Here is a 26,474-nt window from a genome sequence, read left to right on the forward strand (position 1 = left end):
TGGTGCAATATGCAAGTGCTTTTGTTCTAGTGATGTAATAAATGAAATAAATTACACAATGGGCTTTTGTTCGAGAATGACATACTATCAAAGTATAGTTCATATTTATATATCCTTCGAAGCCATATTGTGTCCCTCATGAAATAAGAGACGGCGTTTTATAAATAACTAATTATGTTAAATCTATCAACCGATTCTTTGTCGGATAAAATAGTGATCGAATCCGAACAGGAGTCAGATTGGTTGTTCTTACACCAATTCGGAACTGCTGCCCGAGAGGTCCACGTCGCCCATCTACCTGAGTGGGAAGGTCCAGGATGACGTGGACCTGGAAGAAAATGACGACACAGTCCTGACCCGAATAAGGATTCAACAAGTTGGATCCGGAGAAGCCCCAGTGTTTCTTTGGCCCGATCCCAGTTTCCTCTCAAAGCCACTTAATTTAATTGGGGTTCGGACTCGGGTCAATTATCCGATTATATCGGAACCGTTGACGTTAGAAGGGCCAACGTCGTTTTTCTGGGAAAGCAGGGGACCCAAAGTAAACGTGCGATAAAACGAGTCACGATGCCAATGAAAGCATGAAGACGAAGGTAACGAGAGAGAGAGAGAGACCAGCTGGAAGTGTCGGCGTGCGTGGCACGGCTCGGTCCATTAGAGGACGCCATTAAAGTGCACGAGCCAATGACATCAAGATCGATCTCTCTCTCTCTCTTAATGAGAGGTAAGGATCTGCCTTTCCTTCTCTGAAGAAGTCATCCTCTTGAGTCTCAGTGGCTAAGCAAAAGGGAAGGCAGAACGTTCTGCTTCTCTCGCGCCGCCGTTTGGTAGGATCTCAAGGAAGAGAGGAAAAATTGTCTTTCAGCCAGAAGGTTAGAGGAGGGGCTCGACCGTCGCTCTTAGAAAAAGGAAAGGATCGGAGGAATGCGAAGGAAATTAAATCGCTTTCCTTCTTCGTGTCTCTGAGGAAACGAGATTGCTTTTCGAGAGGGAATTTGTCGATTCAAGCTGTTGTTGTCTAGTCTCTGTGTTTTTGCGGCGATAAGTTTGCGTTTGTGTCATGAATTGACTGGCTCCTACTGTCAACGATTGAGTTTCTGGAAGGAGTTTTGAAGAGTTCTGGAGATTTTGAGGGAGCTTGTGGTTGTAGGCGAGGAGCTCACCGTCTGGGTGTTTTGTCTTTTTTTTTTCTGTTGTAAGGATTCAGGCGACCAGGTCGTCCCGGGAATTTGAACTTTTGACGATGACAATGACGAACTCTTGAGAGTTTTTGAAAGATTAAATTGAGGTTTTCCCATCAAGGAATTGATTATTTAGGTCGTTTTTGTGAATCCAGTGAGTCTCGGAGGGAGGGGAGGGATTATTTTTCCCACAGTCCGGAGTGGGGTGGCTCTGGCGTATTTTATTGTTATTAGTGCTTGCGTCAAGATTTCGTTTAATTACTCCGTTTTTCGGCAAACGTTTCGGTTAGAAAGTGGTGTAATCATATTGAAGATCCAGCATCTCATACAACGTGTAGCTTCAAGTATTTCCTATGGAAATCCTGCTTTCTCAACGACAACTTGAAGAAGTCCAGTCATAATCTCGGTAGGGAATCGTCTTTTAGCTGATTTTTGGGTTTGCTGGCTTGCCGGCATTATGGAATCACGAATGGATCAGTATGAGGTAATGGAACGGATAGGCAGGGGAGCATTTGGTGCAGCAATCCTTGTAAATCACAAGGCAGAGAAGCAGAAGTAAGTGCTCTCCGTTTCCTATTCTATTTTTTTCTGTCTTGGATTATAATTTTCGTCTTTACTCTAACCGGTGCTTCTACCTTTAAAATTCAGGTATGTTCTTAAAAAGATACGACTGGCACGACAAACTGAACGTTGCAGGAGATCCGCTCACCAGGAGGTAAGGCATCATATTATTAGGTACTGGTGGCTATTTTGGTTGATCGTTGTCCTTGATTTCAACACCGCGCATGGTTGCCATTTACTTGCTGCAGATGGCACTTATTGCACGGATTCAGCATCCTTACATTGTAGAATTCAAGGAGGCATGGGTGGAGAAGGTATAAATACATTTTGAACTCCAGGCGGCTCATAACTTAATGAGTAGATTCTTCTTCTTATGTGCGTCTCGCTTCATAGATGGTTTGTCAGTTCGTTGATCGTTTATGCTCACATGGACCCTGGGGCTATAAAGTGATAACTTTGAGCAATAGCGAAATCAACTTAGCTGACCTGTAGTTGGTAGACTATGCAATACGGGTGGCTGCTCTGCTTGGAGCCAAGCCCGAAGTGTCAGGCTCATTAACTTCAGGTTCTAGTGTTCCTGTAGTTACCCTAATTATAGCAAAAAAAACTACAGAGTGCTGATTTTTCCGGCATAAACTGATCAATTGGTTTCATCTTGTCTATTACCAGTTTGAGGATAAGCTATATATAGTAGTAGTGACGGCCTTTCAGTGGTTGGCACTGATTTCCTTCTGCAAACAGTTCAAGATAGTGACTTATATCGGTATCCTTCTCCTGCAATCAATGGAAAAGTTCATCGTTTTGGCTTTTGGAAACATATTAATTTTTAGGTTGACATAGTCGTACTGCTTATAATGTTTTGTCCTTTTCTTGTACATCAATTGAACTCTTTAGGAATAACTTATGTGAGCTTATATGTGACATAGGGTTGCTACGTGTGCATTATCACAGGCTATTGTGAAGGTGGAGACATGTAAGTGCCACTTCTTACCAGAAATGGTTGCTCAATACTCATACCACTGAAATGACTTGCTACTTCATGAGAAGTCGTTCTTAGCATTATTATTTGCTTGTTTTTAGGGCGGAGTTAATGAAGAAATCAAATGGTGACTTATTCCCAGAGGAGGTATACCCTTCTTGATTTAGCCAGGGATATCAATGTTGATCAGATTGGCATTTAATTGTTTTATGCTTGGTTCTTGCATTTATCACTTCCTAGTTGCCATTCTCAATTTGTCATGCTAAGTGTTTTGTCAACACTGTCCAGAAACTGTGCAAATGGTTTACGCAACTCTTATTGGCGGTGGAGTACTTACATTCAAACTTTGTCCTGCATAGGGATCTCAAGGTTGGTTTCTGGTAATTAGATTCCTAAAATTTGATTTCTGCTAGAGTGCTTCTTCTTGTTTACCAACTTGCGTACTCACATGAATCTGATCACATTGCCTCTTGATGTGATAGTGTCACCTCATTTTTGAAGGAGCATCAGAAGGTTTTAATAGGAAAGCTTTCTGTCGGCATAACCATAAATGGAAGGAATTGAAACTGCTCTAAACTGTGTTTCGAACTTCAGAAATATCTTGGGGAAATCATGTGAGGATACACAAAGTTGTTGGGATTGGAACACAATCTTTCATTTGTTCAAATAACTTCCAACTGTCAATAACTCCAGGAAGTTGCTTTTGACTTTCTTATTCCTAAAAATTGGCTATATTGTGGGATCGCCTGGCATAAATACAAGCATGTTCCACCCTTAGATAATTATGAACACATTTTAAGCAAACTAACTAAAAGCTTTCATATGCTCTTTTTTTCGTATTAATTTAAGGAAACTGACTAAAAGCTTTTATGTGCTTTTTTTATTTATTTAAAATGTTTGGCTTTGGAATCGATTTAAGACTTTAAGTATGAAGATGTACAGAACGAATTTGGCAAGAATACATCAAAGCAAATTTCTCTCGGGTACATTTGCATGGTCCCACTCACTTGGAAACATCATCTCAAGTTATATGGTGCCTTATATGATATGCATCCACCTTGGTTGATTGCAGTTTGAAAACCATCATCATCATTAGCAACAATGATGTACCCAAATGTTTCAAGGTATGCATTTTCAAAGTTAGTCCTACACTCCTACATGAAAGGAGAAAAGTGCTTTTATCTTGCGCTCTTTACGGTTATCTGACCCATGTGAATGACATATAAGTGAATGAGATAAAAAAAGATTAGTTCACCACTTTCAATTTGTGTTTCAAAATGTTTGAACTTTTGATGTTCTAAAATTTTGATAGTCTGGCACAGCTCATGGTGCTGATTGCCAGTCTCAGTGGAAGCTCACATGCTCCTAGGATAAATAAGGAAAGTGAATGTTCTAATGACATGGACTATAAGAATTTTATATCTACATTTGTTCCTATATCGGATACCTGAGCTGCTACTTGCATGAGCCTGTCTTTAGAAGCTGCATTACTAATTTATTCACTTATTTGTGCATTGAAAGTATAAAATCTGATTCCTTTTAACATTGCCTTGTAGTGCTCCAATATATTCCTCACTAAGGAACATGATGTTCGTCTTGGTAAGTGCTTCTACAACAATGGCAAAGATTGCTTTCACATATCTGCAATTCTAAGTTGTCGGTGGAATTGGGTATTCTTTATCTTACCTTCTTCCCATTTGCAGGTGACTTTGGACTTGCTAAAACTTTAAAGGCAGACGATTTGGCATCTTCTGTATGTCATTTGCTCTTGATTTTGTTTTTTTAGTTGACCTCAATTCAGCAGACTGTTAATATGTATCTTTCTTCTGTTCATTATTTTTCTCTCACTGAATCAGTGGGACAGTATCCTTTAATTTGTTCCTTAGTATACTCTATTTCAGATTTTTGTGTGTACGAACTTATGTAAATATGTTAGAGGTATTAGAGGTAAATATATGCCTGCGCCATAAGTCAAGTAACAAGCATTGAAAGATGTCACAGATACAGGCATCACCTTGAAATTATTGTTCTTCATATTCGGAAGTTTTATCTTTTATGTGTGCTATTGTCCGTGATAAAGATGCATAGGTACATCCTTTTTCGATGAGTAGGACATCCCTTCATACGCATTAACTTATTTTTTCCTTCTTAGTTGCTTGGTCTCTGAGCCTTTTGAGTCTACAAAATTTCGCCTGTGTATGATGTCCTTGCATTTGCTATGATAAAATTATGCAATTCCGGTTCTCCAGTTGATCTTTGATTTCTCTGGTGGTTTGACCTATTTGACATGTGCTTATATGACTCTTTAAAGACAATACTTTATTATTGGTTTTTTCTCTGTGGCACTTATGATATTGATTCTCTAATGTAATATTAATCCTGGCTTTGTACCTTTAAGAAACATTTACCACATTACTAATTAATTCTTTTGTTTCAACTTTCAAGTTGGTAATAAATGGAAGGAAACGTTGGTAGCTGATGACACCTTTTTTCTTTCTTTTTTTTCTCTTTTAATAATTTCTGCAGGTAGTGGGAACTCCTAATTACATGTGTCCAGAGCTTTTGGCAGACATTCCATATGGTTTTAAATCTGATATTTGGTCTCTAGGTGCTCTCTCTCTCTCTCCATGTGCATGTGTATGTATGTGTGTTCCATTGTTATGAGCTTATCTTTTACTATGGTATTTGAAATTGGATTTCATGTCGTCTCACAGGCTGCTGTATGTATGAGATTGCTGCACATCGTCCAGCATTTAAAGCTTTTGTAAGTCTTTCTATCATATACCTGTGCAACGGGCTATAACCAATAAATATGATATATTTCTAGGACACTCAATAGTTTTCTTTCCTGGAGAAATAAACTTCAAATGAAGTAGGCTGAAAATGAAATAAACTATCAAGAAAATGTTCTTGAAATTGTCTTGGGTTTAACAAAGAATAGCCTGCTTCAGGCATGTAAATACACAACTTGACTGCAAAATACACTTCAAAAATTTTCCTCAAATGCCAGACATGTAAGAAGATCTGCACATTGTGTTCACTATTCCTTGGTGAAACATAGTGCTGTATTTCTCGTCGGTGAACGATAACTGTCACTTAGAGAAACTTCAAGTTTCAATAGTGGTGATCTAGCTTCTTCCTAAATTTGATATTTTTGTCATATATGTCTCTAATTGTGTTCCTATTCATCTTTAGGATATGGCTGGGCTTATTAGCAAAATAAATCGTTCCTCAATTGGTCCACTGCCGCCATGTTATTCTTCTTCTTTGTAAGTATGTAGAGCCTTATGTCTTTTGCTGCCCTCTTTGATTCTCAGGATTAGAGTATTGGTTTTAGTCATTAGCTTCAAACACGACCTAAAAAACACAAATAGTTTGAAAGAGGCCTTTCTTACTTGATGTGTTGACGTGAAATCATGTTCCCATTTTCTTTAAGTCATTTTTCTGGTGTCATTTGGTATTCATGATGCCAAAGTCCACAAAGTCATCCACATTTCAAGTGTAATCCCACTTATTCAAAAAGTTTGGGGCTTAAGCTTTTGTTTATTTTGTCCTCAAAAATTTTGCATTTCTGTGGACTGATTCAGTCCATGCAAGACTCTATCCATGCTAGAATGGATGACTTTGCACAAACTCTGGTAAGCACTCATCAAAGTCATGCATGTGCCTTTTCTGTATGTGCATGAAATTTCTGTGCCGGACGTGAATTTTATGGGGCTAAACATTATGTTGAAGTTATATTTGAAGACTAGGTGAGAGAAAAGAAAAACCTTCGGCCAACATAGTATTACATTAAAAGGGATTGACAATACTGCATTTAGCCCTTCAAATGAGTGTATTTACACTGCATTAACATGAACCAATGACCTCTAGTTTCACTATTTTTGTCCTTAAGGTAGCTCTATCTTGACTTAGCTGTTTTTACCACAGCCAAAAGTATCGTGATATTTTCGAAATATCACAGTATTAACGAGAAAAATGATAAAAATGCGTCTTTTTGAAAAAAAACGTGAAAAATGTATTTTATCAGATTCTTATAGCATTTCTTTTCTGTCCTTTTCCTATTCTTCCATTTTTCTGTTCTTTAACGTTAGTGACATCATGGATTCACCTTTAACTTGAACTGAATTATTTAGTATCATTCTTACAGTGGTCATTATATTATTTTCTTATTTGTCTTATAACTTTTAGGATTTTTTTTTTCATTTTTCAAAAATTTGCCAAGATTTTCCCGAAATGTTCTTGAGAAAAGCAACTTTGCCAAAAAAGACCTGAGAAAAACCTTGCTGCTACAAACCTGAGAATGATATTTGTGGCTATGGTTTTAGCCCTCAAATTACTTTAATCAAATAGTCTGATTTGGATTGGCAATTTTCAATTATTCTATGAACCACATGCCCCAAGGAAATGTAACTAGGCCAGTTTCTTGTCAGTCGTCTTCTTCTACATGGATGAGGTGCCAAAAAAAAAAATTATACTTTCGTCCACAGCGATACTTTCCACTTTTTCATGTTCTTTCGGTACCTTTCACATTTTATCTTTCAAGAATGATAGAAAAAAGTGCTTTGAAACATCCCTTGACGGGTTTTTCTTCATCCTACTGCATCTTGTATGGCTGCAAAAACCTAACAAAAACTTTTTTTTTTCTCCTTATGCATTGCTCAATAGCCACCACATCGCTTGTTTGTATTGCCTGGATTCTGTTATATAGAGCAGATGAGAAGAATTACTGTGTGCTATAAAATGCAGGAAAACACTTATCAAGAGTATGCTGAGAAAAAATCCAGAGTATCGACCTAGTGTAAGTTCTAGCCTCCGAGTGTTTCACCGAAGCCATATTCATTTTCTTTTATTTTTGTAATAGGCAATTAATTTGACAGGCATCGGAAATTTTGAGGCATCCTTTTTTGCAACCATATGTTGATCAATGTCGCGCATCCATGGATACTATAGCATCCGCTGCACCCGAGAAGCCCATGCGCAGTATCCATCACAATCACAGCATGGCCAGAAGTGAAAATAGTAGCAAATGTAGCAGTGACAGGGAGAGTGTACTCTCTAGTGGAAAAGGCAGTAACGGTCTCGAGCTTGATGTCCAGAAGGCTAATGAAACAACAAGAAGCTCAAATAGTGATTTGGTGGACTGTGCTAACAGCTGCACTCATTCACCAGTCGAAACATCTCATTTATCAAATGATAAATCTGTTTCAAGCATCAAGTGTACAGAAGAAAAGCCACATGTGACCAGTGCTTGTCATGATGGTCACAAACGTAAACTTGATGTAAAACCACCAACTGTAAAGAGCATATTAGTTGCTTTAAAAGAGGAAGCCAAGTCTAGGGAGAGCAGTTCACCTCTTAGAAGCAGTCGTTCCAAGATCAATCACTGTCTTGGGATTGATGGCCACAAGGCTAATGGGACAGCAAGAGATGTAATTGATGATCTAATGGACTCCGCTAGCAGCTGCACTAAATCACCAGTCAGGTCATCTCGTTCGTCAAAAGAAAGTTCTGCCCCAAGCGTCAGAACTACAGAAGAAAGGCAATCCGGAACCAAGTCTCCTTGTGATGATAACAAAACGAAAGCTGATGAAAAGCCAACAAAAAATGTGAAGACCATATTGGTTGCTTTGAAGGAGCAGGCCAGGGCTAGGGAAAATAGCTCACCTGTTAGAAGCAGTCGTCCCAAGAGCAGTGGAGTACCAAACCAAAAGGATAATGATGCACTATCTACTGCTTCCAAGACTTCTGCTTCAACGCCTTGCTCACCAATGCATAGTAATGATAAGGCTGTTGCTGTATCTAAAGCTAATGCTGATCCAGCTAAAAAGACACCAACGGTGCACTCATTGAAGCATGCGGTGAGAGGATAAGTTTTTCTTATTTTGACTTCTCTGACTTTGACTTTTGTTTGTGTATCTTGGACAATATGCCGCTGTTGGGCTAGCATGTTAACCTTCAACGGGGAAGTCTCATCATCCCATCATTATTGTTTTTTGGTTTCCTCTTCACAGTTGCCTGCATTGGATGGATCGCCTAGGAGTAAAGCAAGAGTTGAAGGAGCGCGATTTTCTGAACCCTCAAAGCATGTTACGGAAGATGCATTTTCTGGAAAGCCAAGTCAGCAGCATCCGTTTCCCAGGTTGGCAAAAAAACCATTTCCTGTACAGATGAAAGATGCCGAAGTTGGTGTAGAGGTGGTGGAACAACCAATAGGTGAGATTGACCAAAACATTGAGAGAGCTCCACTGAAATCTAGCAGTAAAGCAAGAGTTGAAGGAGTGCGATTGTCTGAACCCTCAAAGCATGTTACGGATGACGCACTTTCTGGAAACCCAAGTCAACAGCATCCGTTTCCCAGGTTGGCAAAAAAACCATTTTCTGTACAGACGAAAGATGCCGAAGTTGGTGTAGAGGTGGTGGAACAGGCAATAGGTGAGATTGACCAAGACATTGAGAGAGCTCCACTGAAATCTAGCAGTAAAGCAAGAGTTGAAGGAGTGCGATTGTCTGAACCCTCAAAGCTTGTCAGGGAAGATGCACTTTCTGGAAACCCAAGTCAACAGCATCCGTTTCCCAGGTTGGCAAAAAAACCATTTCCTGTACAGATGAAAGATGCCGAAGTTGGTGTAGAGGTGGTGGAGCAACCAATAAGTGAGATTGACCAAGACGTTGAGAGGGCTCCACTGAAATCTAGTAGTAAAGCAAGAGTTGAAGGAGTGCGATTGTCTGAACCCTCAAAGCATGTTACGGATGACGCACTTTCTGGAAACCCAAGTCAACAGCATCCGTTTCCCAGGTTGGCAAAAAAACCATTTTCTGTACAGACGAAAGATGCCGAAGTTGGTGTAGAGGTGGTGGAACAGGCAATAGGTGAGATTGACCAAGACATTGAGAGAGCTCCACTGAAATCTAGCAGTAAAGCAAGAGTTGAAGGAGTGCGATTGTCTGAACCCTCACAGCATGTTACACAAGATGCACTTTCTGGGAAGCCAAGTCAACAGCATCCGTTTCCGAGGTCGGCAAAAAAACCATTTCCTGTACAGATGAAAGATGCCGAAGCCGGTGTAGAGGTGGTGGAGCAACCAATAGGTGAGATCGACCAAGACGTTGAGAAAGGTTCAAGGAAATCTAGCAGACATACACGAACAGATGGCCTAAGTTCCAAATCGTCATGTGGGAGCGAGCAGGATTTTGAATTTTCTGCAGTGGTTTCAAGCATTACAAGAGGAAAGGAGCAACGACAAGTACAGAAAATGTCAAGTTACAGCGATCACCTCTTAAAAGAAAGTTCTCCTACGCTCCCGTGTCTTGAAGTACAAACTCTTAATAGTTGTTTGAAATTAACTTCTCAGCCAGTGATGCAAGATTTGGAGCTTGGCACAAAGAGTGACTGGAGCAACCCATGTTGTATGCCTCCTGTTCCTGATTATGAAGTTCACTTTCGAAGCAAAATTCCTGAACCAGATCCTTCTGCCTATTCTACCTCATCTACAGCATTTCCCGGGTCTCAATCAGTAGACAGAGCCGCGCACATGGATAAGTCTTTCTCGACAAGAACCAGCGAACCACGAAAAGATGGAGGCCTGCAAGATGGTGTCAGCATCAATAATGAAGTGAAGCCTTTCTTTACCCCTACTATCGAACAGCCTAACACTTCTCCTGGAATGGAACCCTCTGCAACCAAACTTAGTGAACAAGGCAAAAAAGCAGAGTCTGCATCTGGTAATCTTAATCTACCGACTGGGGATGACAAATTCACTGTAACAGAACTTCGCTCCTCTCTCCCCGATATGGCTTCTTGCTCCATGCCAACTACAACAACAATTCTACATCCTGAGAATGAAAGTAATATGCCTGAGAAGCCATTAACACATCCTGGTCCAGCCGTTGATGATGTCGTACATGTGATAAGGCACAGCAGTTTTCGAGTAGGAAATGAGCAACAAACGTTAGAACCAGTGGATCAGATTATGGACGTAGGGAAACTAATTAATGTGGTGAGTGAGGACACGCAAGCCAAATCTGTGAAACCAAGTCTGGCTCACGACGCGGGAAACAAAGATGAGATTCCAGACAAGGACGAGAATCCAGAGAGGGAACCATTGGATGTTAATTCATACAGACAGAGAGCAGATGCACTTGAAGGGCTCCTGGAGCTCTCTGCAGACCTGCTACAGCAGAAGCGTCTTGACGAGCTTGCGGTGGTCCTAAGACCATTTGGGAAGGACAAGGTTTCCCCAAGAGAGACAGCTATATGGTTGGCAAAAAGCTTAAAGGGGATGAATGAGGGGACTCCTGGACGTCATGCTTGACTTAACGGTGGACTACAAGTCCATGATCGGGTTTCCATTCCAATAGAAGGTCTTCTTTCTTAGCCTGCCAAGTGTCAAGTGGTCTACACTTGACTCCACAGGTTTTCTTTTCACCCAAGCTTCCCAGTAATCGGCCATTCCTGGATATTGAGTTTCTTAGGTTATGCTTTTCTTGGTTATTCGTTCGCTAGCTTGAGAAATTGAAGGCCTGGAAGTGTGGGTCACATGATATGGTCCACTGTCTTCTCAAGGCTTAGAGCTGGGTTGCTAACTTTGGGAAAGTCAAGCACCTGCGAACGTATTTCTGCCTTGTGAATTGAGTTAACGGTGGCTTCCAGGATACTGAGTTTCTTAGGTTATGATTCTCTTGGTCGTTCGTCCTCTAACTTAAGAAATCGAAAGCCTGGAAGTGTGGTTCACATGATATGGTCCAATGTCTTTTCATGGCTTAGAGCTGGACTGCCAACTTTGGGAAAGTTAAGCATCTGAGAACATCTTTCTGCCTTCTGAAAGTCGGTAGCAGGTTTGGACCAGTTGCTGACTTTCATACGGTACTGTATTTTTATTTTCTCAAGAGAGACTCTGAGACACGAGAAGCTTCTCATGTTTGCAAATAACTTGAACAAGTGCTGCAAACATGTGGAAGTGTACAGTTTGCGCTACACAACCAGAAGAACTTGAGCTCGAGTTACAGGGGTTGGGGAAAATCCCTTAATTTCCTCGTTATTTTCTGTTGCTTTCTTTTTTTCAGCTTGACCAGATTTGCACAGTGGTTTCTGTCTTCGTACAATCTTTCAATTCTTTGATTTCAGCTGCAAGCTCAATTTCTGGTTTCCCATTTGTCAGTTCTTGACACAATGTAGAAAATGGTAGTTGTGCCCTGAACAACATGAATTAATGTATTGCCAGTTCATAACTTGGGCACCATTTTCTTCATCATATTGAACCTGAAAGCTTGCTCTTTTCTCACACAAAAAACTGAAGTTCCTCACCTCTAATGTTAAAAGGATCACTATTAAAATCACCGCTTTATTATGAATCAGTATTCTTCGGTGGTACATTAAGTTGCGGGATGGTGTACATTTGTTAGAGCACACCTTGTTCGTTTCCTTTGTTTTCTTACTTGCGCCTTAACGTGTCTTGCTCTGTGCATTATGCCATGGCGGACCAATTACCAGAAAAAAGAGGCAAACAGAAGTTATTAAATATTGTCACTTCACATTTCAAAAATTGCTCATCACTATTGTTGTCTCTGTAGCTACTATATATACATATTGCCAAATAGATATGTTCGTAACTCAGTTACATCTTACTCTTTACAATCGGAGCACATCAAGAGTCCAGAAAATCCTGACAAAGCTACCTTGAGAAGTACAGAAATTTCACCATCTGCCAATTGCCTTATCAAAGGCCTTAACCTCAACCACAACAGGAGCAAGATAAAGAGAGTTGAATGAAGGGAGAAACTTGCCAATATCCTGACCGTGCCTTTGTGAAAGTTCAACAATTTTTCTGCAGACCTAACATGGAGCTTAAGGGATGTTGACCAAGATATATTGCGCAATTAATGATCAAGCATTGAATGGAAGATGAAGCAGAAAAGGTGAAAAGTGTTTCCAGGTCCATGAAGTGACGAAGATGCTTGAAAAAAAGTAGGGGTATGGAATGACCAAAATACCATTTTTTAGAAAAGGAAAACCAGTTTTGTTGGGGCGTTTCACTCACACAACTATTCAATTCAACTGCACAACTATGATCCAGCTGATACCATTAACTCCGTGAGGCATTATTTAGTAAGACAAGGCTTGTAGCATGTATGATATGCAAAAAACCAAAGGCTCACAATGTAGAGACTTCTCGAGTGAAAAAGCTATATACTTCTCGAGTGAAAAAGCTATACTATTAGTTTCTGTCCGGAAAAATATGCTGAACACATCTAGAAAGTTTACCGAATAAAGAAAAAGACAATCTAAGCTTATAGTTTTCTATAGTAGGAAATAGGTGCATACAAGAGTGTGTGTGTGTGTGTGTGCATGAAATAGGAAACACGTACATGCCAAAAAATCTTGAATCTGCGATGAGAAACCCTGGTTCAAAAACATATGAACACAAAAATCTGGACGCCGCTGAAACTACAAAAGTAAATTTCAACACGAAGGCCCTTCCTCAAGAACAACGAAGAAAGAAACCCTTTGCTTGCAGATTGGACATGCCAGGAACTATAGAGACAGTCTACAAGCTTTAAGCCTCTAACCAGACTGGGGTCTTCTTCATCAGCCGATTATATCAGCTTGCAGCCTTGAAAATCTATGACTTCTTGCAAAGGGTTGTCAGTGGAGAAACTAAACTGCAAAATGGCGATGGGACCGATCATTACAAAATGAGAAAATCACTAAATTAATTTTATAAATGACCAATGAATTGCACAATAGAGTTACACCATATTACACCTCTTTAAGAAGCTGAAACGTTTCAACAGCCAGGAGCCAAGATGCATGCAGGCAAGTCGCAGAAGACAATTTTTAAGCTAGATATGTTTCCGATTGATTTTAGGATGACCCTTTTGAGTCATTCGTCAGAAATTGCCCCTTTTTTCTTCGTCTCAGAAACTGTTTGACGCACAAACTGTCCTTTCAGCCGTGGCCGTTGCTCTGCTAATTTCTTCCTGCTGTAGTATCTGACCTGTGGAACATGATTATCGGGCTTCAGGTGTACTGGAAAACAAGGTACTATATTTTCCACCTATTAAAGTTGTACAACTGGTGCAACCATTTTCTTTGTGAAAGGTCAAAAGAAAGTACGACGATCGAGATGCTCTATATATATATATATATATATATATAGAGAGAGAGAGAGAGAGAGAGCGTGCAAACAAGAGAGAGAGAGTAAGAAAGAGAGAGAGCTTACCCTCTTCTCAAAGCATCTGTTTTTTCTTTTTAGGCGAAATTTAGTCAAGGCAGCTTCTCGATGTGTACTACGATCATGATCCATCATCGTACTGTTACTGGCTTCAAAGATATCAACATTATTAGTTCCAAAATTGGCACCATTGTCAGCAGCTGCACTTCCATCTTCAACATTATGATTACTTCCGTAGTCAGTGGGATCACTTCTGCTACTTGCATTTCGAGCAAGACCAGTGGCAGATGAAGGTATTCCGCCCACAACAATTGCAGAGTCTTGAGCAACCTCTTGTTCCACTAGCCCTTGGTTATGGTCATCTGAATGATGCTCATGTTCAGCGTGCAGCTCGCCATAATAAGCATGCTTTACATCATATTTCTCCATTACCTTTTTATCTATAGGATGATGCCATGCCAAACCAGATTCTGAATAAAAAATCGGCTGCAACAGAGCACCATAGCTGGTACACAAGCCGTTGAAAGGAATTGCTCCAACTGGAATAGGCAAGGGTACCACACCAACTTGAGCATGAGGGCATACTACTTCTTTGGTTATTCTGCAACTAGAATCAGAGTCATCAACTGAAGGTCCAACCACACAGAAGCCTAAATTTTCCCCTTTACCATGTTGACAAGATGCCACAGCTTCACATGCACTTCCTTCAGGCGATTTGATGATTGCTTTACAAGCAAAATCAACAGGACCAACATTAGCATCAAATTGTCTGTCACTGTCACAATTCCGCATGTAACCATGATGATTTCCTTTATCTCCATACCTTAGAAAAAAAAAGGTACTCAGAAATGAAATATAGATGTGATACCTCCAAGATAAAAACAGCAAGCAAGGAAGAAATGGTAGCTTCATCGTGTTAAGCATTTCTGTTAAACCAAGAACAGTTCCTATTATCAGAAACTCATAAATAAGTTAGCAAACACTGAGAAGCCAGAAATGGACACTATACAAGTTGAAAGCAGCAAGCAGGAGACAAGAAATGGTAGCTTGATCATGTTAAGCACTTCTCTTAACCAGAATAGTTCCTATTACAGGAAATTCACAAATAATAAGTTAGCAAACAGTGAGAAGCCGTGATTGGGCTTTAGGTACTGATAACCCAAAAAAACGTTTATCAGTTTATACAATATTAAAGCAATATTGTCTCACATTAATGTTGGCTCATACCTTTTCTTTTGAATATAACTGAATCTTGTTATAGATAAGTTGCTCACATGAAGTACACAGAATCACCACAGATAAAAAGCAAAATAGATGTGCAAAGTCTCTTATCAACCTTCGGATCAAGGATCATCAAATGACTAGTCCATGCCTTAAAATTGATGGGGCCTATAAAAATGACTAGCCAACTGACTTGCTGGTAACAGTATGGTCATTGATCAACTAGTTTTTTACTAGGTTTAAGAATCTTTTGGGAACCTTTTCTTGCGAAGTTTCTGTTTAATATTTTTGCAACCTTTTAATAGGAAGGGAGGAACTCTGCTCTCTCTTTCTTTCTATCTCTCTCTTTTCTTTTAGGCTTTTAGCTTATTTTTTCTCTTTTCTGTTTAGATTTTTGTTCTGAATTTCTGCTGTGGCTCTCTTTCTTTTCGTTGAAAAATTACAGAAAGTGTTTAATACTTGCGAAAATAACAAACCACTACTCAATGTTTAAGTTAAAAACGGGTGCTCAACTTTTGAAAGAAACTCTAAGAGCTGCCAACAAACAGAAAATTTAGTCTTTGATAAAATGACAAAAACTCTTACAAATCATTTGTTCCCTCGACCAACAAAAGATACCTTTTGTCTCTAGAATGGGTATCTTTATCATGTTATATCAAAAATAATGTTCCCTTTTCGTTAGCTCCCTGCTAACTGAAACTCACGCACTCAGAACAGAAGCCCAGCCTCTGCGAAGGAAGTATGATCGTATTTCCATATTAGGGTTAACTCCCTCATTACAACTATAAGTATGGAATAACAGGGTCGGTATTGACCTAATCTACTGACCCAAGCTGATAAAAACCCGACTCACATAGTCAGTGTCTAACATCCACCCCCCCAACCCTTAAGAGACACCTTTGTCCACAAGGTGTGAGAGTGGGGAACCTAGCTTGAATATCTTCTGCTGCCTCCCACGTTGTTGGAATGTTGTCATGATCTGTCCATTATATTAGCCATTCTGTCACCCGTGTCCCTGCCTTCTTGAGCTTGCGACTGCCCAGACACCTGTAAGGTTGCCTGGGACCTGGTTCCTCAATTGTTGATGCAGAACTAGCTTCCTGCTCACTAGCAGTGGTGGGCAGGGTTTCAATTTGGACACATGGAAGACTGGGTGAATGGAACTTCCTGTTGGTAACTGCAAGTCATAAGCCACTTCTCCAATGCATAGGTTAATTCTGTAAGGGCCTACATAACGAGAAACCAGTTTATTGTACCCTTTTAGTAGGTAAATCTTTGAGAATTCCTTTCAAAAGTTAATTGCCTATTTGTCAAGTTTTAAGGGCATGTTTGGTGACACCCTTAAATGCTGATTTGGAGACAAAATAGTGTTTCGCCTGCAAAACATTGTTTAAGGTGTGTTTGGGTGACAGTCAAAACTAGGAAAACCAAGTTTTGACAAAATGAAAATTTCAAAAGGGAGTGAATGAAACGTTGTTTAGGTCTTGTCACCAAAGACATAAACCAGGTTTTAAAAATAAAAACTGGTTAGAAAACTTGGTTTTCCCAAAACCAGGTTTTTAGGGTGTTATCAAAACACAACTTTAAGCAGTTATTTGTTATTTACCCAGACTGTATGTTCCTTTTTGTAAATTTTTTCTTCTTTCCTTTTCCGGGTTCTAACTTATTTTACTGCATCATTTAGCGTGTTATTGTTGCAATTTTTTTTGCATGTTCAGCATTTTCTTGGCTCACCCTTTTTCAGTGCAGCAGTCAAGGATTCAAAGGAACTAACTATTGAACACTGTAAATAACCAATGTATATTGTTGTTCATTAGTGTCTTTTACTTCTTCCGACATTTTAAGTATTGTGTTTCTATTTTTTGTTTTACTGATTTTCTTTTTGAAGACTGATTTCACCACCTCGGACTGACTAGTTCCAAGCAGTGTCTTAAGGAGCTTGACCAACTTGTATTAGACTTTGCATTTCAATTACTTGGATGATAGTCCGTCTTCCTTTGAAGGAATCTAACCACCAACTATTAGATATAACTATTCAAATTTTTGTAACCTTGTTTGTCTATTTTTTACTAGGTTTGGTCATACTTAAATATAAAAAAGGATCATTTTCAATATTGTGAAGTGAAATGTTGAAAGTTCATGGAGGTAAAGACAGTTTAAAGACAAGTATGACATGTAGGATGGTTAAGCAACTCACTAAGCATGATTCATATTTCATAACATCCTTTACTTTTGAAGATAAGATCTATGTAGATGAAAAGTGTAGGACCCATCATCATGGTTATCACCTATCAGTCTAAGCAATAGAGTGGTCATGTAATATCCTGCATCATATTGTTCCTCTGGTTAAATTTAGGAAAGTCCCAACAATTTAAAAAAAAAAAATTAAAAGAATGGAAAGAGTCAATAAAAAGAAAGAAATGAATTTACTTACCTAATAAAGGTACATTAACAAAAGTTGCTGATTGATGTGTACCAAAAGAGTCACACCTCCTATGTCAGGATTTTTTTTATTTAGTTTCTCCATGTAATTCTCTCCAGCCTATAAGCTGGATGAAAGTATGGTTCACCAGATAATAATGCTGGGAACAGAATATGGTTTGTCAACATGAAAGAAATAAGTTCTCTACTAGATCGTTCTGCTCAAAAAGGAAAGCAAAGGCCAGGGAAGAGATCAAATGAGTGATGCTTTCAAAATTGGAACTAGAGGTACCTAAGAAGAGAAATATCTCGAGCAGTAAGAACCATATCTGCTCATTGATGTGAAAATTATAATTAGCAATTTCAAAGACAGCTTTGTGTTGAATGGGTCATCTTAACTCACCCAGCTATTTTGGCATGCTCTAAACTAAGTGGCTAGAAAAACAGGAGATATATCCACCACAAGTCTGGATAGACAGAAGGCAAACATGGAAGTGGCACCAATTTGAGCAGAACATACACACAAGAGCCCTTTAAAATGTTAGCATTAATTCGTAGAAGACATCCTGGCAGAAAGGGAAGCCTAAATGGAAAAGATATTCCATGATTTATCGTGTCTTACCAGAAAGAGGTAAGCTTTCCTTTGGTTGTTCCGCAGGGACAGGCATTTCATCTCAGGAGTCAGGATATCTTTGGAAACATGTATTGTGCATAACTGAGGATACAATTATTCCATTCACATTGCGCATCTAAAGAGATATGCACAAAGCAAGCTGGGGTTAGGTACGAGTCCTACCAGATTGTTACCACAAGACCAGCCCGACTTATTGATTTCTTGACTAGCTTCATCCTGAAAGTTTTCTCTGGCACAAACAAAATATGTATTTTCCTTTTTTTAACACATCATGTCCACTCTTAATCTTACTTAGATAATCCGCAAGCCGCACAACAAATAGACTGAAGTTTGATGTGAGAATGCTTCTTAAAGGCTGAAGTGCAATGCTTTTGTTTTCTATGTAAGTGACTCAAAACGAAAACAAAAAAGATTGAGACAAGAGAACAGAACTGACCTAGAAAATGCAGAGGCATTGGAATGGTTTAGGACATGCTTGTGTTGAAACTCTTGCTCATCTAAGCTACCAAAAAGCGGCCTTCTGAGGGGAAGTTCCCAACATGGCTTGGCAACAACCTTAGGCGCATTTTCATTCTGACTCAAGAACTGTTCTTCTCCAACCAGAAGCCCAGCCACACGAGAAACATTATCCGGGCCCTCGCACTCGTGTTTTTGTTGACCAGTAGTTCCAACAACAAAATCAATGACTTCCTTTGAGCATCCATCATTAAGATCATTGTCGAATTCAGGATCATTAGAACCCTCTTTACAGCTGGTGGAACCTGCATTCTCCAGTATAAATGCAGATTCATCACCAGATTTGCTTCCTTGGACCTGTTTAGAGGATGAAGTTGCTTGACTCGGGAGTGACACTTTTTGTTCAAATGATTTCGACGTATCTGCAAGACAGGAACTGTTGATGTACAATAGTCTGCAAACCAGGAGAGCACTTTTTCCTTTCTACCAAACAAAATGAAGAATAAGAATATACCATCATCTACCAAATGAATTGTTGAAGCTGCATATTCCTTTTCCGATTTCAAATCAGGTTTACTTGCATGTAGCTGTGCTTCATCATGGAGAGACTTGTCCTCTGTCTCATGAGGCAAACCTTCAAGTCCTCTGCTTGGAGTGTCAGATTGCCCACAAGAACTCTTGGAAAATCATGGGATGAATAAGTCAACGAAAAGAACATGGCACCTCCGGAAAAATCTTATACTACTTATGAAATACAATTAATCAAAATTGAACAATGTTGAGCAAAAATAAGCAAGAGGCTGACCGCTGAAACTCGAGAATAGCTACTGAGATAGTTTCTCATAAACATATCATGTCTATCATGTTCACACATTTTTTAAGGACAAAGTTGCACCGTATACAACTCATGTCCTCGGTCTTAACAAGCACAAAAGATAACTCAAACGATCTTGGGAAAACATATATTTTCAAACTGCTAGCACACAGAAAATAAAAGAATATTATCTATTTGATGACTTTAGGAATATCACCTGAGTATCACTCCCCTTCTCACAGCTTTGTCCGGTTTTCAGGCTGTTATCAGAATTTATACTCATACGGTTACTAGCTATGTTATTGTCCGAAATCGCACCGATCCTGCCCGGGCCAGGAATTTCATTGCCAAAGCAATTTCCGCTACTACCAGACTGAGATGGATGCAATTTGCCACTAATCAATTCAAGGTGACATTTATTTGACAGTCGAGGTCATCAATAAGAAATTCAATATGCATGAGTAAAGATCTTACACATCGTCTCCTCCACACGTGCTGCCACAAATTCCTTAGCTCATTCTTGCGCACGGGCTTCACGAGGAAATCGGCAGCACCTTTGAGCATACAGTTGAAGACTATGCCCATCGAGTCGTGCGAGGACATCACTACCGATTCCCCAAACAATCCAAGAGAAACGCACAAATTTTATCAAAAATATTCTCGTGCAATCAATCATAGAATCTAACTCTGACAAAATCAAATGCTTACTGATAACGGGCAAATTCTTGCAGACATCGTTGCCCATAATTTTGGATAGGAGGTCGATTCCGGATAGCGATGGCGTCATAACCTCAGTGAGCACAAGATCGACCTTGTAATGCCCCTCCTTCAAGATTGTCCACGCTCTGAGCCCGTCGGCCACTGCCACGACTGCTCCAAGATCCATAAAATCACTCAAATTCTGACGCGTTCGGGAAACCTTAAAGCCCATTACAATCTCATAGGCTCCACATAACGACGCATAGACAGGATCCTAGATATGAGTGAGACAGAGAAAGAGATGGACAGAGAAAGAGACCTTGGTAGCTGCATTTTTTTAGGAGGACGGTGACGATTTGGCGCGTGGAATCGTCATGCTCGACGAGCAGGACCCTGAGGAACCGCCATGGAAGGAAGCGATCCCACCGAATGATCCGCCCCCCCGCCCGCGGCGCGGCCCCGGTGCTCGGCGCCGCCACAGGCCGGGCGGCCTCCTCCGTCGCCGACGTTCCGGTGACATCCGGCGGCTCCGCCGTATCCTCCCCGGCCCTACGGTCCATGCGCCGCCGGAATGCCCGAAAAGCCTAGCATGTGCGCCCGAGCCCAAAGCTTTTCCGGCGTCCTCCTGCAGAGAGAGAAAGATCATACCGGAAAATTTTGCTTTCTTTAAATTTCCATTTTCGGTGGGATAGAAGACACTCTACTCCATCCAGCAGACACAACAAAAATTTCGGTTCTGCCATCCCCAAAATGACCCAACCGAATCGAGTTGAGATCCAAACATGTCGTCGTGCAAAACTGCCCATGCCTTGTTATTTGTTAAGCTAATTCTCAGGCGTTAAGAACCGTACCGTTTGGATTCGGGTTTTTGAGGGTCCGAAAACGGGTTGGAGAACGGAAGCCCTCGATGGCAGGTATGCAAGGTGTCCATGGAACGAGGACTCTTCAGTAAATTCCTAAATAAATTAGGGGACACTTCAGCTACGAAGGGCGGGGGAGCGACTCGACTAGGGAGAAGAAAATATCTCGCGAGGCGATCGAATATCAGCCACGTCAGCGATGGCCCTTCCACCACCTGGCGCCGTTTCCCCCACTCTTTCTTCAGATATTTTCCGCACGTTCCCATTTTTTTTATTTGGTCCACATTTTTAGGCCATATTACAGAAACGTGATTGTTTCATTCATTCCTTTTTACTTCAGCAGTTTCGGCATACCCTTCGAAATTAGCAGCTTTTAACAAAAATCTGTTAGAGATCGGATCCAGATTGCAGTTTCTGTATGAAGCATATATGCACACTTACTTCAGTTCTCCACCTTAACGGTAGAAAAGGATTGATCAAATTCAATTCTATTGATTCTAACTCGTAGTAATCATTTATCAAAAATGACTCTGGTTCTCAAATGATTAAACAACCGGCATTTCAAAGTATAGTTTCAAAATTATTCTCGAAAGGAAGAAATGTTTGTGAAAATATTTTTTAATAAAAAAAAGGCAGAATAGAAAGCTTCTTTGCAAAACCACTTAATGCAGAGACACTGTTAAGCAATATGCACCACAGAATCCGGCATTGCTTTTCGAGACGAGGAAGAAATCCCGATCTGATCTCATCCCGAAAAATGAGGGGCAATAAATTAAAGTTGAAGTCAGGCAGCAGTTCCACGTTTGATGATGAGATCTCTTCAAGAACACATGGTGGAGCAAAGTCTTTGTCATCGCTATTTTCTTTTTTGCTCCTATGGCTTTTAAAATATCCTTTTAATTTTAGAGAAGCGAACCGCATTAAATACAATAAAACTTCTTCCGTTGTTTAAAAAGTTTATATAAAAAAAATAACTTATAAAGTGAGCTACTTGAAATAAGTCAATTGTTTTAGCCGGATACAAACTGCCAATTTACGAGATGCTTAAGATGAGGCCCCTCTTTGGGTTTGTGGAAAAAATATATCTCTCCAAAGTAAATTCTTCCTTTTTCAAAAAGTCGGTGGAACGTGGTTTGGTCCCTGCCTCCGTTTTATGTTTCTTTTCGTTGCTTTGGAAATTAAGTAGAAAGCGAGACACGCATTTTAAAACAGAATAGGATTTTAATAAAAATTAAGTAATTTATCCGATTATGAAATAGAAGCCAAGACCCCTCTCTCTTTCTCTTGATTGTGTCAATATGTGCAAGAGATTGATGATCACGGAACTAAACTAGGGATTGCCCTTCTGCCACTCGCTAATCTGACCAATTAAGTCTATTTTAATTTTAGCTGGTGTTTGATATATTCATAATCATGAAATTTTATAATCAAAATGTTCCATTTTTAAGAAATTGAAATTATTAAACAAACAAAAAGTATTTCGTTTCCAAAATTAAGAACCCAAAACCTGAAATTTTGATTATATGTTAGTTTGAGGGCGAATTATGATTCTGGAATTTTTATTCTTAAATCAAAATTCCAAACCATTAAACACAAGCAATATCCCAATACTTGGATATGGTAAACTAATCTAACCGAACTTAATTGATCAATCCATTGATCTCCCTACTTGTTGGCGTTACTTATTGTGGGTTTAAGCTGATACGAAGCGATGCACATCTGCCAATACATTCTCAGTGAGCAAAACTACATATGCGTGTACGTGAGAGAAAGAGATTGATGTAAAAATGAATACAATTTTCTGTCCCCAGAAATTAGATGTAACTAAAAACTTATAAAATGATCATTGTGCTTGTCTTACACAATTGGTTGAACAAAATTAATGAGAAAAGAACAAAGAAAGTCCAGCGGAGGGATGCAGTTCAACTCTCGCCAATTTCCGAGTCCCGCAAGTCCCAAGACCTGTTCACCAGTTCCTAGGGAAGCAAAGCCACATCAACCGTTAGGGGTTCAAATCATATCAACACATGTGCACGCACAGTAGTACTATTAATTAGTTTATTAATATTGTAAATTGTTTTTTTTAGAAAAACTTTTAGGTGGTAAAATTTAAATGTTCAGAAATTCAAGGGGACATGACGAGATGAGATTGCATCAAATCTAACTATCTCATGGCTTATCTCATAGTCTGATGGGGTTTATGTGATAGACCCATGAGGCCGATATATGCACTCGTGGCAGCGACACTGGGGAGCCGCGTTATAGAGCGATTGTCCGATGATGTAAGCCATGAGATATAAGATCACCACACTGGCAAGTGGCAACGTAGAATCATACGATAAAATTTGGCGGTTATTGATATGGACTAAGGACGCTAACCCTCTCAAGAGTAAAGATGAGAACACGAACACGAACACGAACACTCACAGTGGTTCATTGTCACATTTGATAGGCCGGCTTGAGCTCCTCTTGCCCGCACCCTCTTGCCAATACACCCTTATAGAGTTGCACTGGAACCACAAGAACCGCCGGCGTTGCACGTCACGGAAGGTCTTGAACTGCACCACCGCCGATATCCAGACATCGAACTCAACCTCTCCGGCACTCTGATCGGCAACCACCAGTCCGGCCACCGGTTCGGTGGCGTATCCCGGCTCCATGGCCAAGTGGGTGCTGATGGTCGTGGTGTTGAGCTTCTGGTGGTAAAAGGGGAGTAGGTTAGTCTTCGCTTGAACCTCTCCATGGTAGACCATGTAAACTCCGACCTGCCTGTAATCGATGCCGTTATACCTGTTCGGGTTGCCAGCGACTATGTTCAAATCCCATCTCGCGGAGGGTCGAGAGCCGGAGAAGTTGAAACAGGCGATGGCGACGGAGAAGCTGGGGTTGCAGGGGCTGGAGGCCATGCAGAAGACAATGAAAATGACGAGGATGGAAGAGAGCACCACGACCAAACCAAGATAGAGGAAGGTGTTGCGGAGAGAGCCATTAGAGATAGAGGTTCTCGGTCGGGAACAGTGTTTTGGGTCGTGAATTCGGGCGGAGGAGCAGCTGGTTCTGATAAGGAGATTCGGTTGCACCGCCATCGATTGCAAGAAGGAGAAGGCAATGAGTTCGCGATCGCGAGAGGGATCGAGTTTGGCAGGCGACCGGAAACCCAGTCTCATTATAAGTGGGTTGGCAACAGTGAACTGAGTCGTCTGGGCCGGGGCATCGACCATTACCAAACCAATACAACTGGGTTCGAGTCAAACCGGACCCTCTTCCTGTATGTAAACCAGGGCCTGTATGTAAACCAGGCCTGTATGTAAACCAGGCAGGCTTTGTGCGCGCCCTAGGTTTTCGGGCTCAAACAATTTAAGTACTGGGCTCAAGGAAACCGCCGTCGTTCTGTGATGTAATAAAGAGACGCTTACGTTCATCGTGAACCGTGATGTTTGTTTCCCTTCGTTGTGCCCAACATGCTATGTGCTTTCCTCTTACTGGTTTTGATGGTTAATATTTTCAAAAAACAATCAGATTTCTTTGGAAGACATTGGGCAGCATGCCAGCATCGGGACTCGGAGACAATTAAGATTTCATGTTTGATCAGTTAAATGATTTTGGGAACGTGATCACGACTTGGTTTGGTAGTTGGTACCGACGCAGTTCTCATTTTTGGTACTAAGAGAAAAGAGGGAGGGAAGCTTTGGCTGGTGCAGATAATCTACTTACTCATCCGAAACATTGGAATTCTAACCACGATTTTTAATCCAAAGCTCTAAATTTTTTGACTGAGAAGTCACCGATTCAAGCTTAATATGGGCAGCACATGTAGTTGGACTCGGATCCAACTTCTATTTCTATCACAATATAATTTCAGATGAGCTGGTGTGGTCTGTGGGCACTAGCTCACAAGGAGCGCCGCTACAGGTTTTAACTTAAAACTGAGGTCGCCTACAGAACGCTGCGTTCTGAACCGCTGTTTTTGACCGTTCCATAACGACATTGCTCGCGTTCCAATCCTTGGAATGCTAGAGCGGAACGTGCGTCCATAGCATTCCCATAAAAAGAGGTCGGGTATGGGTTGTTCGATCCATCTGTATATCCAAACGACAACTTGAGCAATGGGCTCCAAAATATCGGCGCCGTGTCAGTTTGGAATCGCTGATACGGCCTACGTGCCGATAAATATCGTTGGCTAATATCAGCACATATCGCCTTATTTTTCAAATTTTACCTCAACCGCATAGCTCTACAATATAGAGTGAAAAAAAGAGATTGAGCGCAATAAAGAGTAAAAAAAAAAAAAAAGAATAGACCAATGTCTAACGAAATAGTAGGGAAGACATCACCATGCACAAAGTGTGCCATAGTATCCGACTAAGAAGGAGAAAATATGTTTTTCATCCCAAAACAATGATATTGTCTGAATCACTAGGTCCAACTTAAAATTTGAAAAATGATTTGGTATATCTGAAATCGATATGAAAGATTAAAAAAAAAAAAAAACTTCTATTGGCCTTGTATTGCATCATTAAACAACCAATACAATAAGTATTGGCCGATACACCTCCATATGAAGCGATACTGACAATACTGGCAGGTTGCCAACGGAGCTAAGAAAGAAAAAAGTTTGCCATAAAAGTCTTTGGTCTGATTGTTTATATATTGTCATATATGTTCACAACTTCATGCGTTCAGATGTGTGTTGCCCAAGCTGCTGCGCCACATATTTAAGTAGTAATTCATTTAATATTTGTATAATGACAAGGAAATCACCATAGAGAGAAGGAAAAAAAAGGAGGAGGAGGTCGTGCATCTTTGTTAACGCTCCTAATTTATTTTTCTTTTTACGCCATTAATATAGATGTCATGAACCAAGTCGATCTAAGTTTTAGAGTTACAATTGATTATATCAACTTGTAAGGATGACATTAAATTGACATGTCACTATATGATCACGTATATGATAGAGATGAAGGACCTGCCTTGTATATTTTAGGGCAATTTTCATTTATAGGCTAATTTTTTGCCTATAATTTGAGAAAGTTACTACTTACTATGATTTTCCTAAATGAGAGGTTATGACAACAATCCAATCAAAGCTTCAAGTAATTTTTTTGTTAAACTTAAAAACAGAAAGGGTTAGCTATAATCTTCTTAAGCAAACTTTTGTGAACCTAAAAAACAGAAAAAATTAGCCGCATTTTTTGTTTCGATATTACATATTATTACAAAAGGTTACGTTCTTACTTTTCTAGCAAACATGTCCATTTCTCAGGCCAAAGAAGTTTTACTTTGAGACCTGACTTTACAGATTTTATGAAAGGTATGTACACTTATTATGAAAATTGAAGAAAGCGTTTCATTTTTTGAATTTTAAGCAAAACATAGGCCTTAATTAAATGAAAATTTATTTTATTTTTTTCATCATTGTCAGACCTTATCTCTTTCCTTCGACTTCGGCGTGAAGAGTTATGTTTTTCTTCGTT

At 40.0% G+C, this 26,474-nt stretch overlaps 3 protein-coding genes across 8 annotated transcripts; 1 reads left to right on the top strand and 2 right to left on the bottom strand.

The window, feature by feature from the left end:
• The first annotated feature begins 599 nt into the window (after positions 1–599).
• On the top strand, positions 600–11,860 carry LOC116252999 (serine/threonine-protein kinase Nek5-like). 4 transcript variants are annotated; one of them, XM_050078929.1, is made up of 15 exons: positions 600–1,736; positions 1,830–1,896; positions 1,991–2,056; positions 2,669–2,715; positions 2,823–2,868; positions 3,010–3,090; positions 4,278–4,320; positions 4,425–4,474; positions 5,248–5,329; positions 5,436–5,485; positions 5,917–5,990; positions 7,471–7,522; positions 7,602–8,582; positions 8,736–9,375; positions 9,595–11,860. In XM_050078929.1, exons 1-15 carry the CDS (start codon positions 1,639–1,641, stop codon positions 11,034–11,036), a joined length of 3,819 nt encoding a protein of 1,272 aa, XP_049934886.1. In that variant the 5' UTR covers positions 600–1,638; the 3' UTR covers positions 11,037–11,860. The 4 variants fall into 4 exon arrangements, with proteins under 4 accessions (XP_049934886.1, XP_049934892.1, XP_031483548.1 ...); XM_050078935.1 differs by having other exon boundaries at positions 8,736–8,937; XM_031627688.2 differs by having other exon boundaries at positions 601–1,736; positions 8,736–11,860.
• A 1,038-nt stretch (positions 11,861–12,898) lies between these two features.
• On the bottom strand, positions 12,899–20,799 carry LOC116255399 (two-component response regulator-like APRR3). Of its 3 annotated transcripts, none has more exons than XR_004172856.2 (9): positions 20,460–20,799; positions 20,150–20,311; positions 19,916–20,046; positions 19,659–19,814; positions 19,142–19,304; positions 18,608–19,049; positions 13,944–14,718; positions 13,487–13,718; positions 12,899–13,378 (listed from the first exon to the last, which is right to left on the bottom strand). XR_004172856.2 is itself a non-coding variant. In XM_031631206.2 (8 exons), the coding sequence occupies exons 1-8, from the start codon at positions 20,698–20,700 to the stop codon at positions 13,605–13,607; spliced, it is 2,184 nt and encodes a 727-aa protein (XP_031487066.1). In that variant the 5' UTR covers positions 20,701–20,799; the 3' UTR covers positions 13,410–13,604. The 3 variants fall into 3 exon arrangements, 1 of the variants encoding a protein (XP_031487066.1); XR_004172855.2 differs by having other exon boundaries at positions 12,899–13,383; XM_031631206.2 differs by lacking the exon at positions 12,899–13,378 and having other exon boundaries at positions 13,410–13,718.
• Positions 20,800–23,423: 2,624 nt separating this feature from the next.
• On the bottom strand, positions 23,424–24,086 carry LOC116258962 (uncharacterized). The gene has a single exon (XM_031636537.1). The coding sequence runs from the start codon at positions 24,084–24,086 to the stop codon at positions 23,424–23,426; it is 663 nt and encodes a 220-aa protein (XP_031492397.1).
• Positions 24,087–26,474: the final 2,388 nt, after the last annotated feature.

Source organism: Nymphaea colorata, chromosome 1 (genome assembly GCF_008831285.2).
Source record: "Nymphaea colorata isolate Beijing-Zhang1983 chromosome 1, ASM883128v2, whole genome shotgun sequence".
NCBI classification, from domain to species: domain Eukaryota; kingdom Viridiplantae; phylum Streptophyta; class Magnoliopsida; order Nymphaeales; family Nymphaeaceae; genus Nymphaea; species Nymphaea colorata.

Excerpts from the sequence above, each read along its gene's own strand:
- LOC116252999 (XM_031627688.2), top strand. The coding sequence starts at position 1,639 with ATGGAATCACGAATGGATCAGTATGAGGTAATGGAACGGATAGGCAGG. Across the intron at positions 1,737-1,829 it reads CACAAGGCAGAGAAGCAGAA|GTATGTTCTTAAAAAGATAC; the intron begins GTAAGTGCTCTC and ends TTTAAAATTCAG. Across the intron at positions 5,486-5,916 it reads GTCCAGCATTTAAAGCTTTT|GATATGGCTGGGCTTATTAG; the intron begins GTAAGTCTTTCT and ends ATTCATCTTTAG.
- LOC116255399 (XM_031631206.2), bottom strand. The coding sequence starts at position 20,700 with ATGGACCGTAGGGCCGGGGAGGATACGGCGGAGCCGCCGGATGTCACC. Across the intron at positions 20,312-20,459 it reads AAAAAAATGCAGCTACCAAG|TCGTGGCAGTGGCCGACGGG; the intron begins GTCTCTTTCTCT and ends ATCTTGGAGCAG. Across the intron at positions 19,050-19,141 it reads AATTCATTTGGTAGATGATG|ATACGTCGAAATCATTTGAA; the intron begins GTATATTCTTAT and ends CCTGTCTTGCAG.
- LOC116258962 (XM_031636537.1), bottom strand. The coding sequence starts at position 24,086 with ATGGCGGTGCAACCGAATCTCCTTATCAGAACCAGCTGCTCCTCCGCC.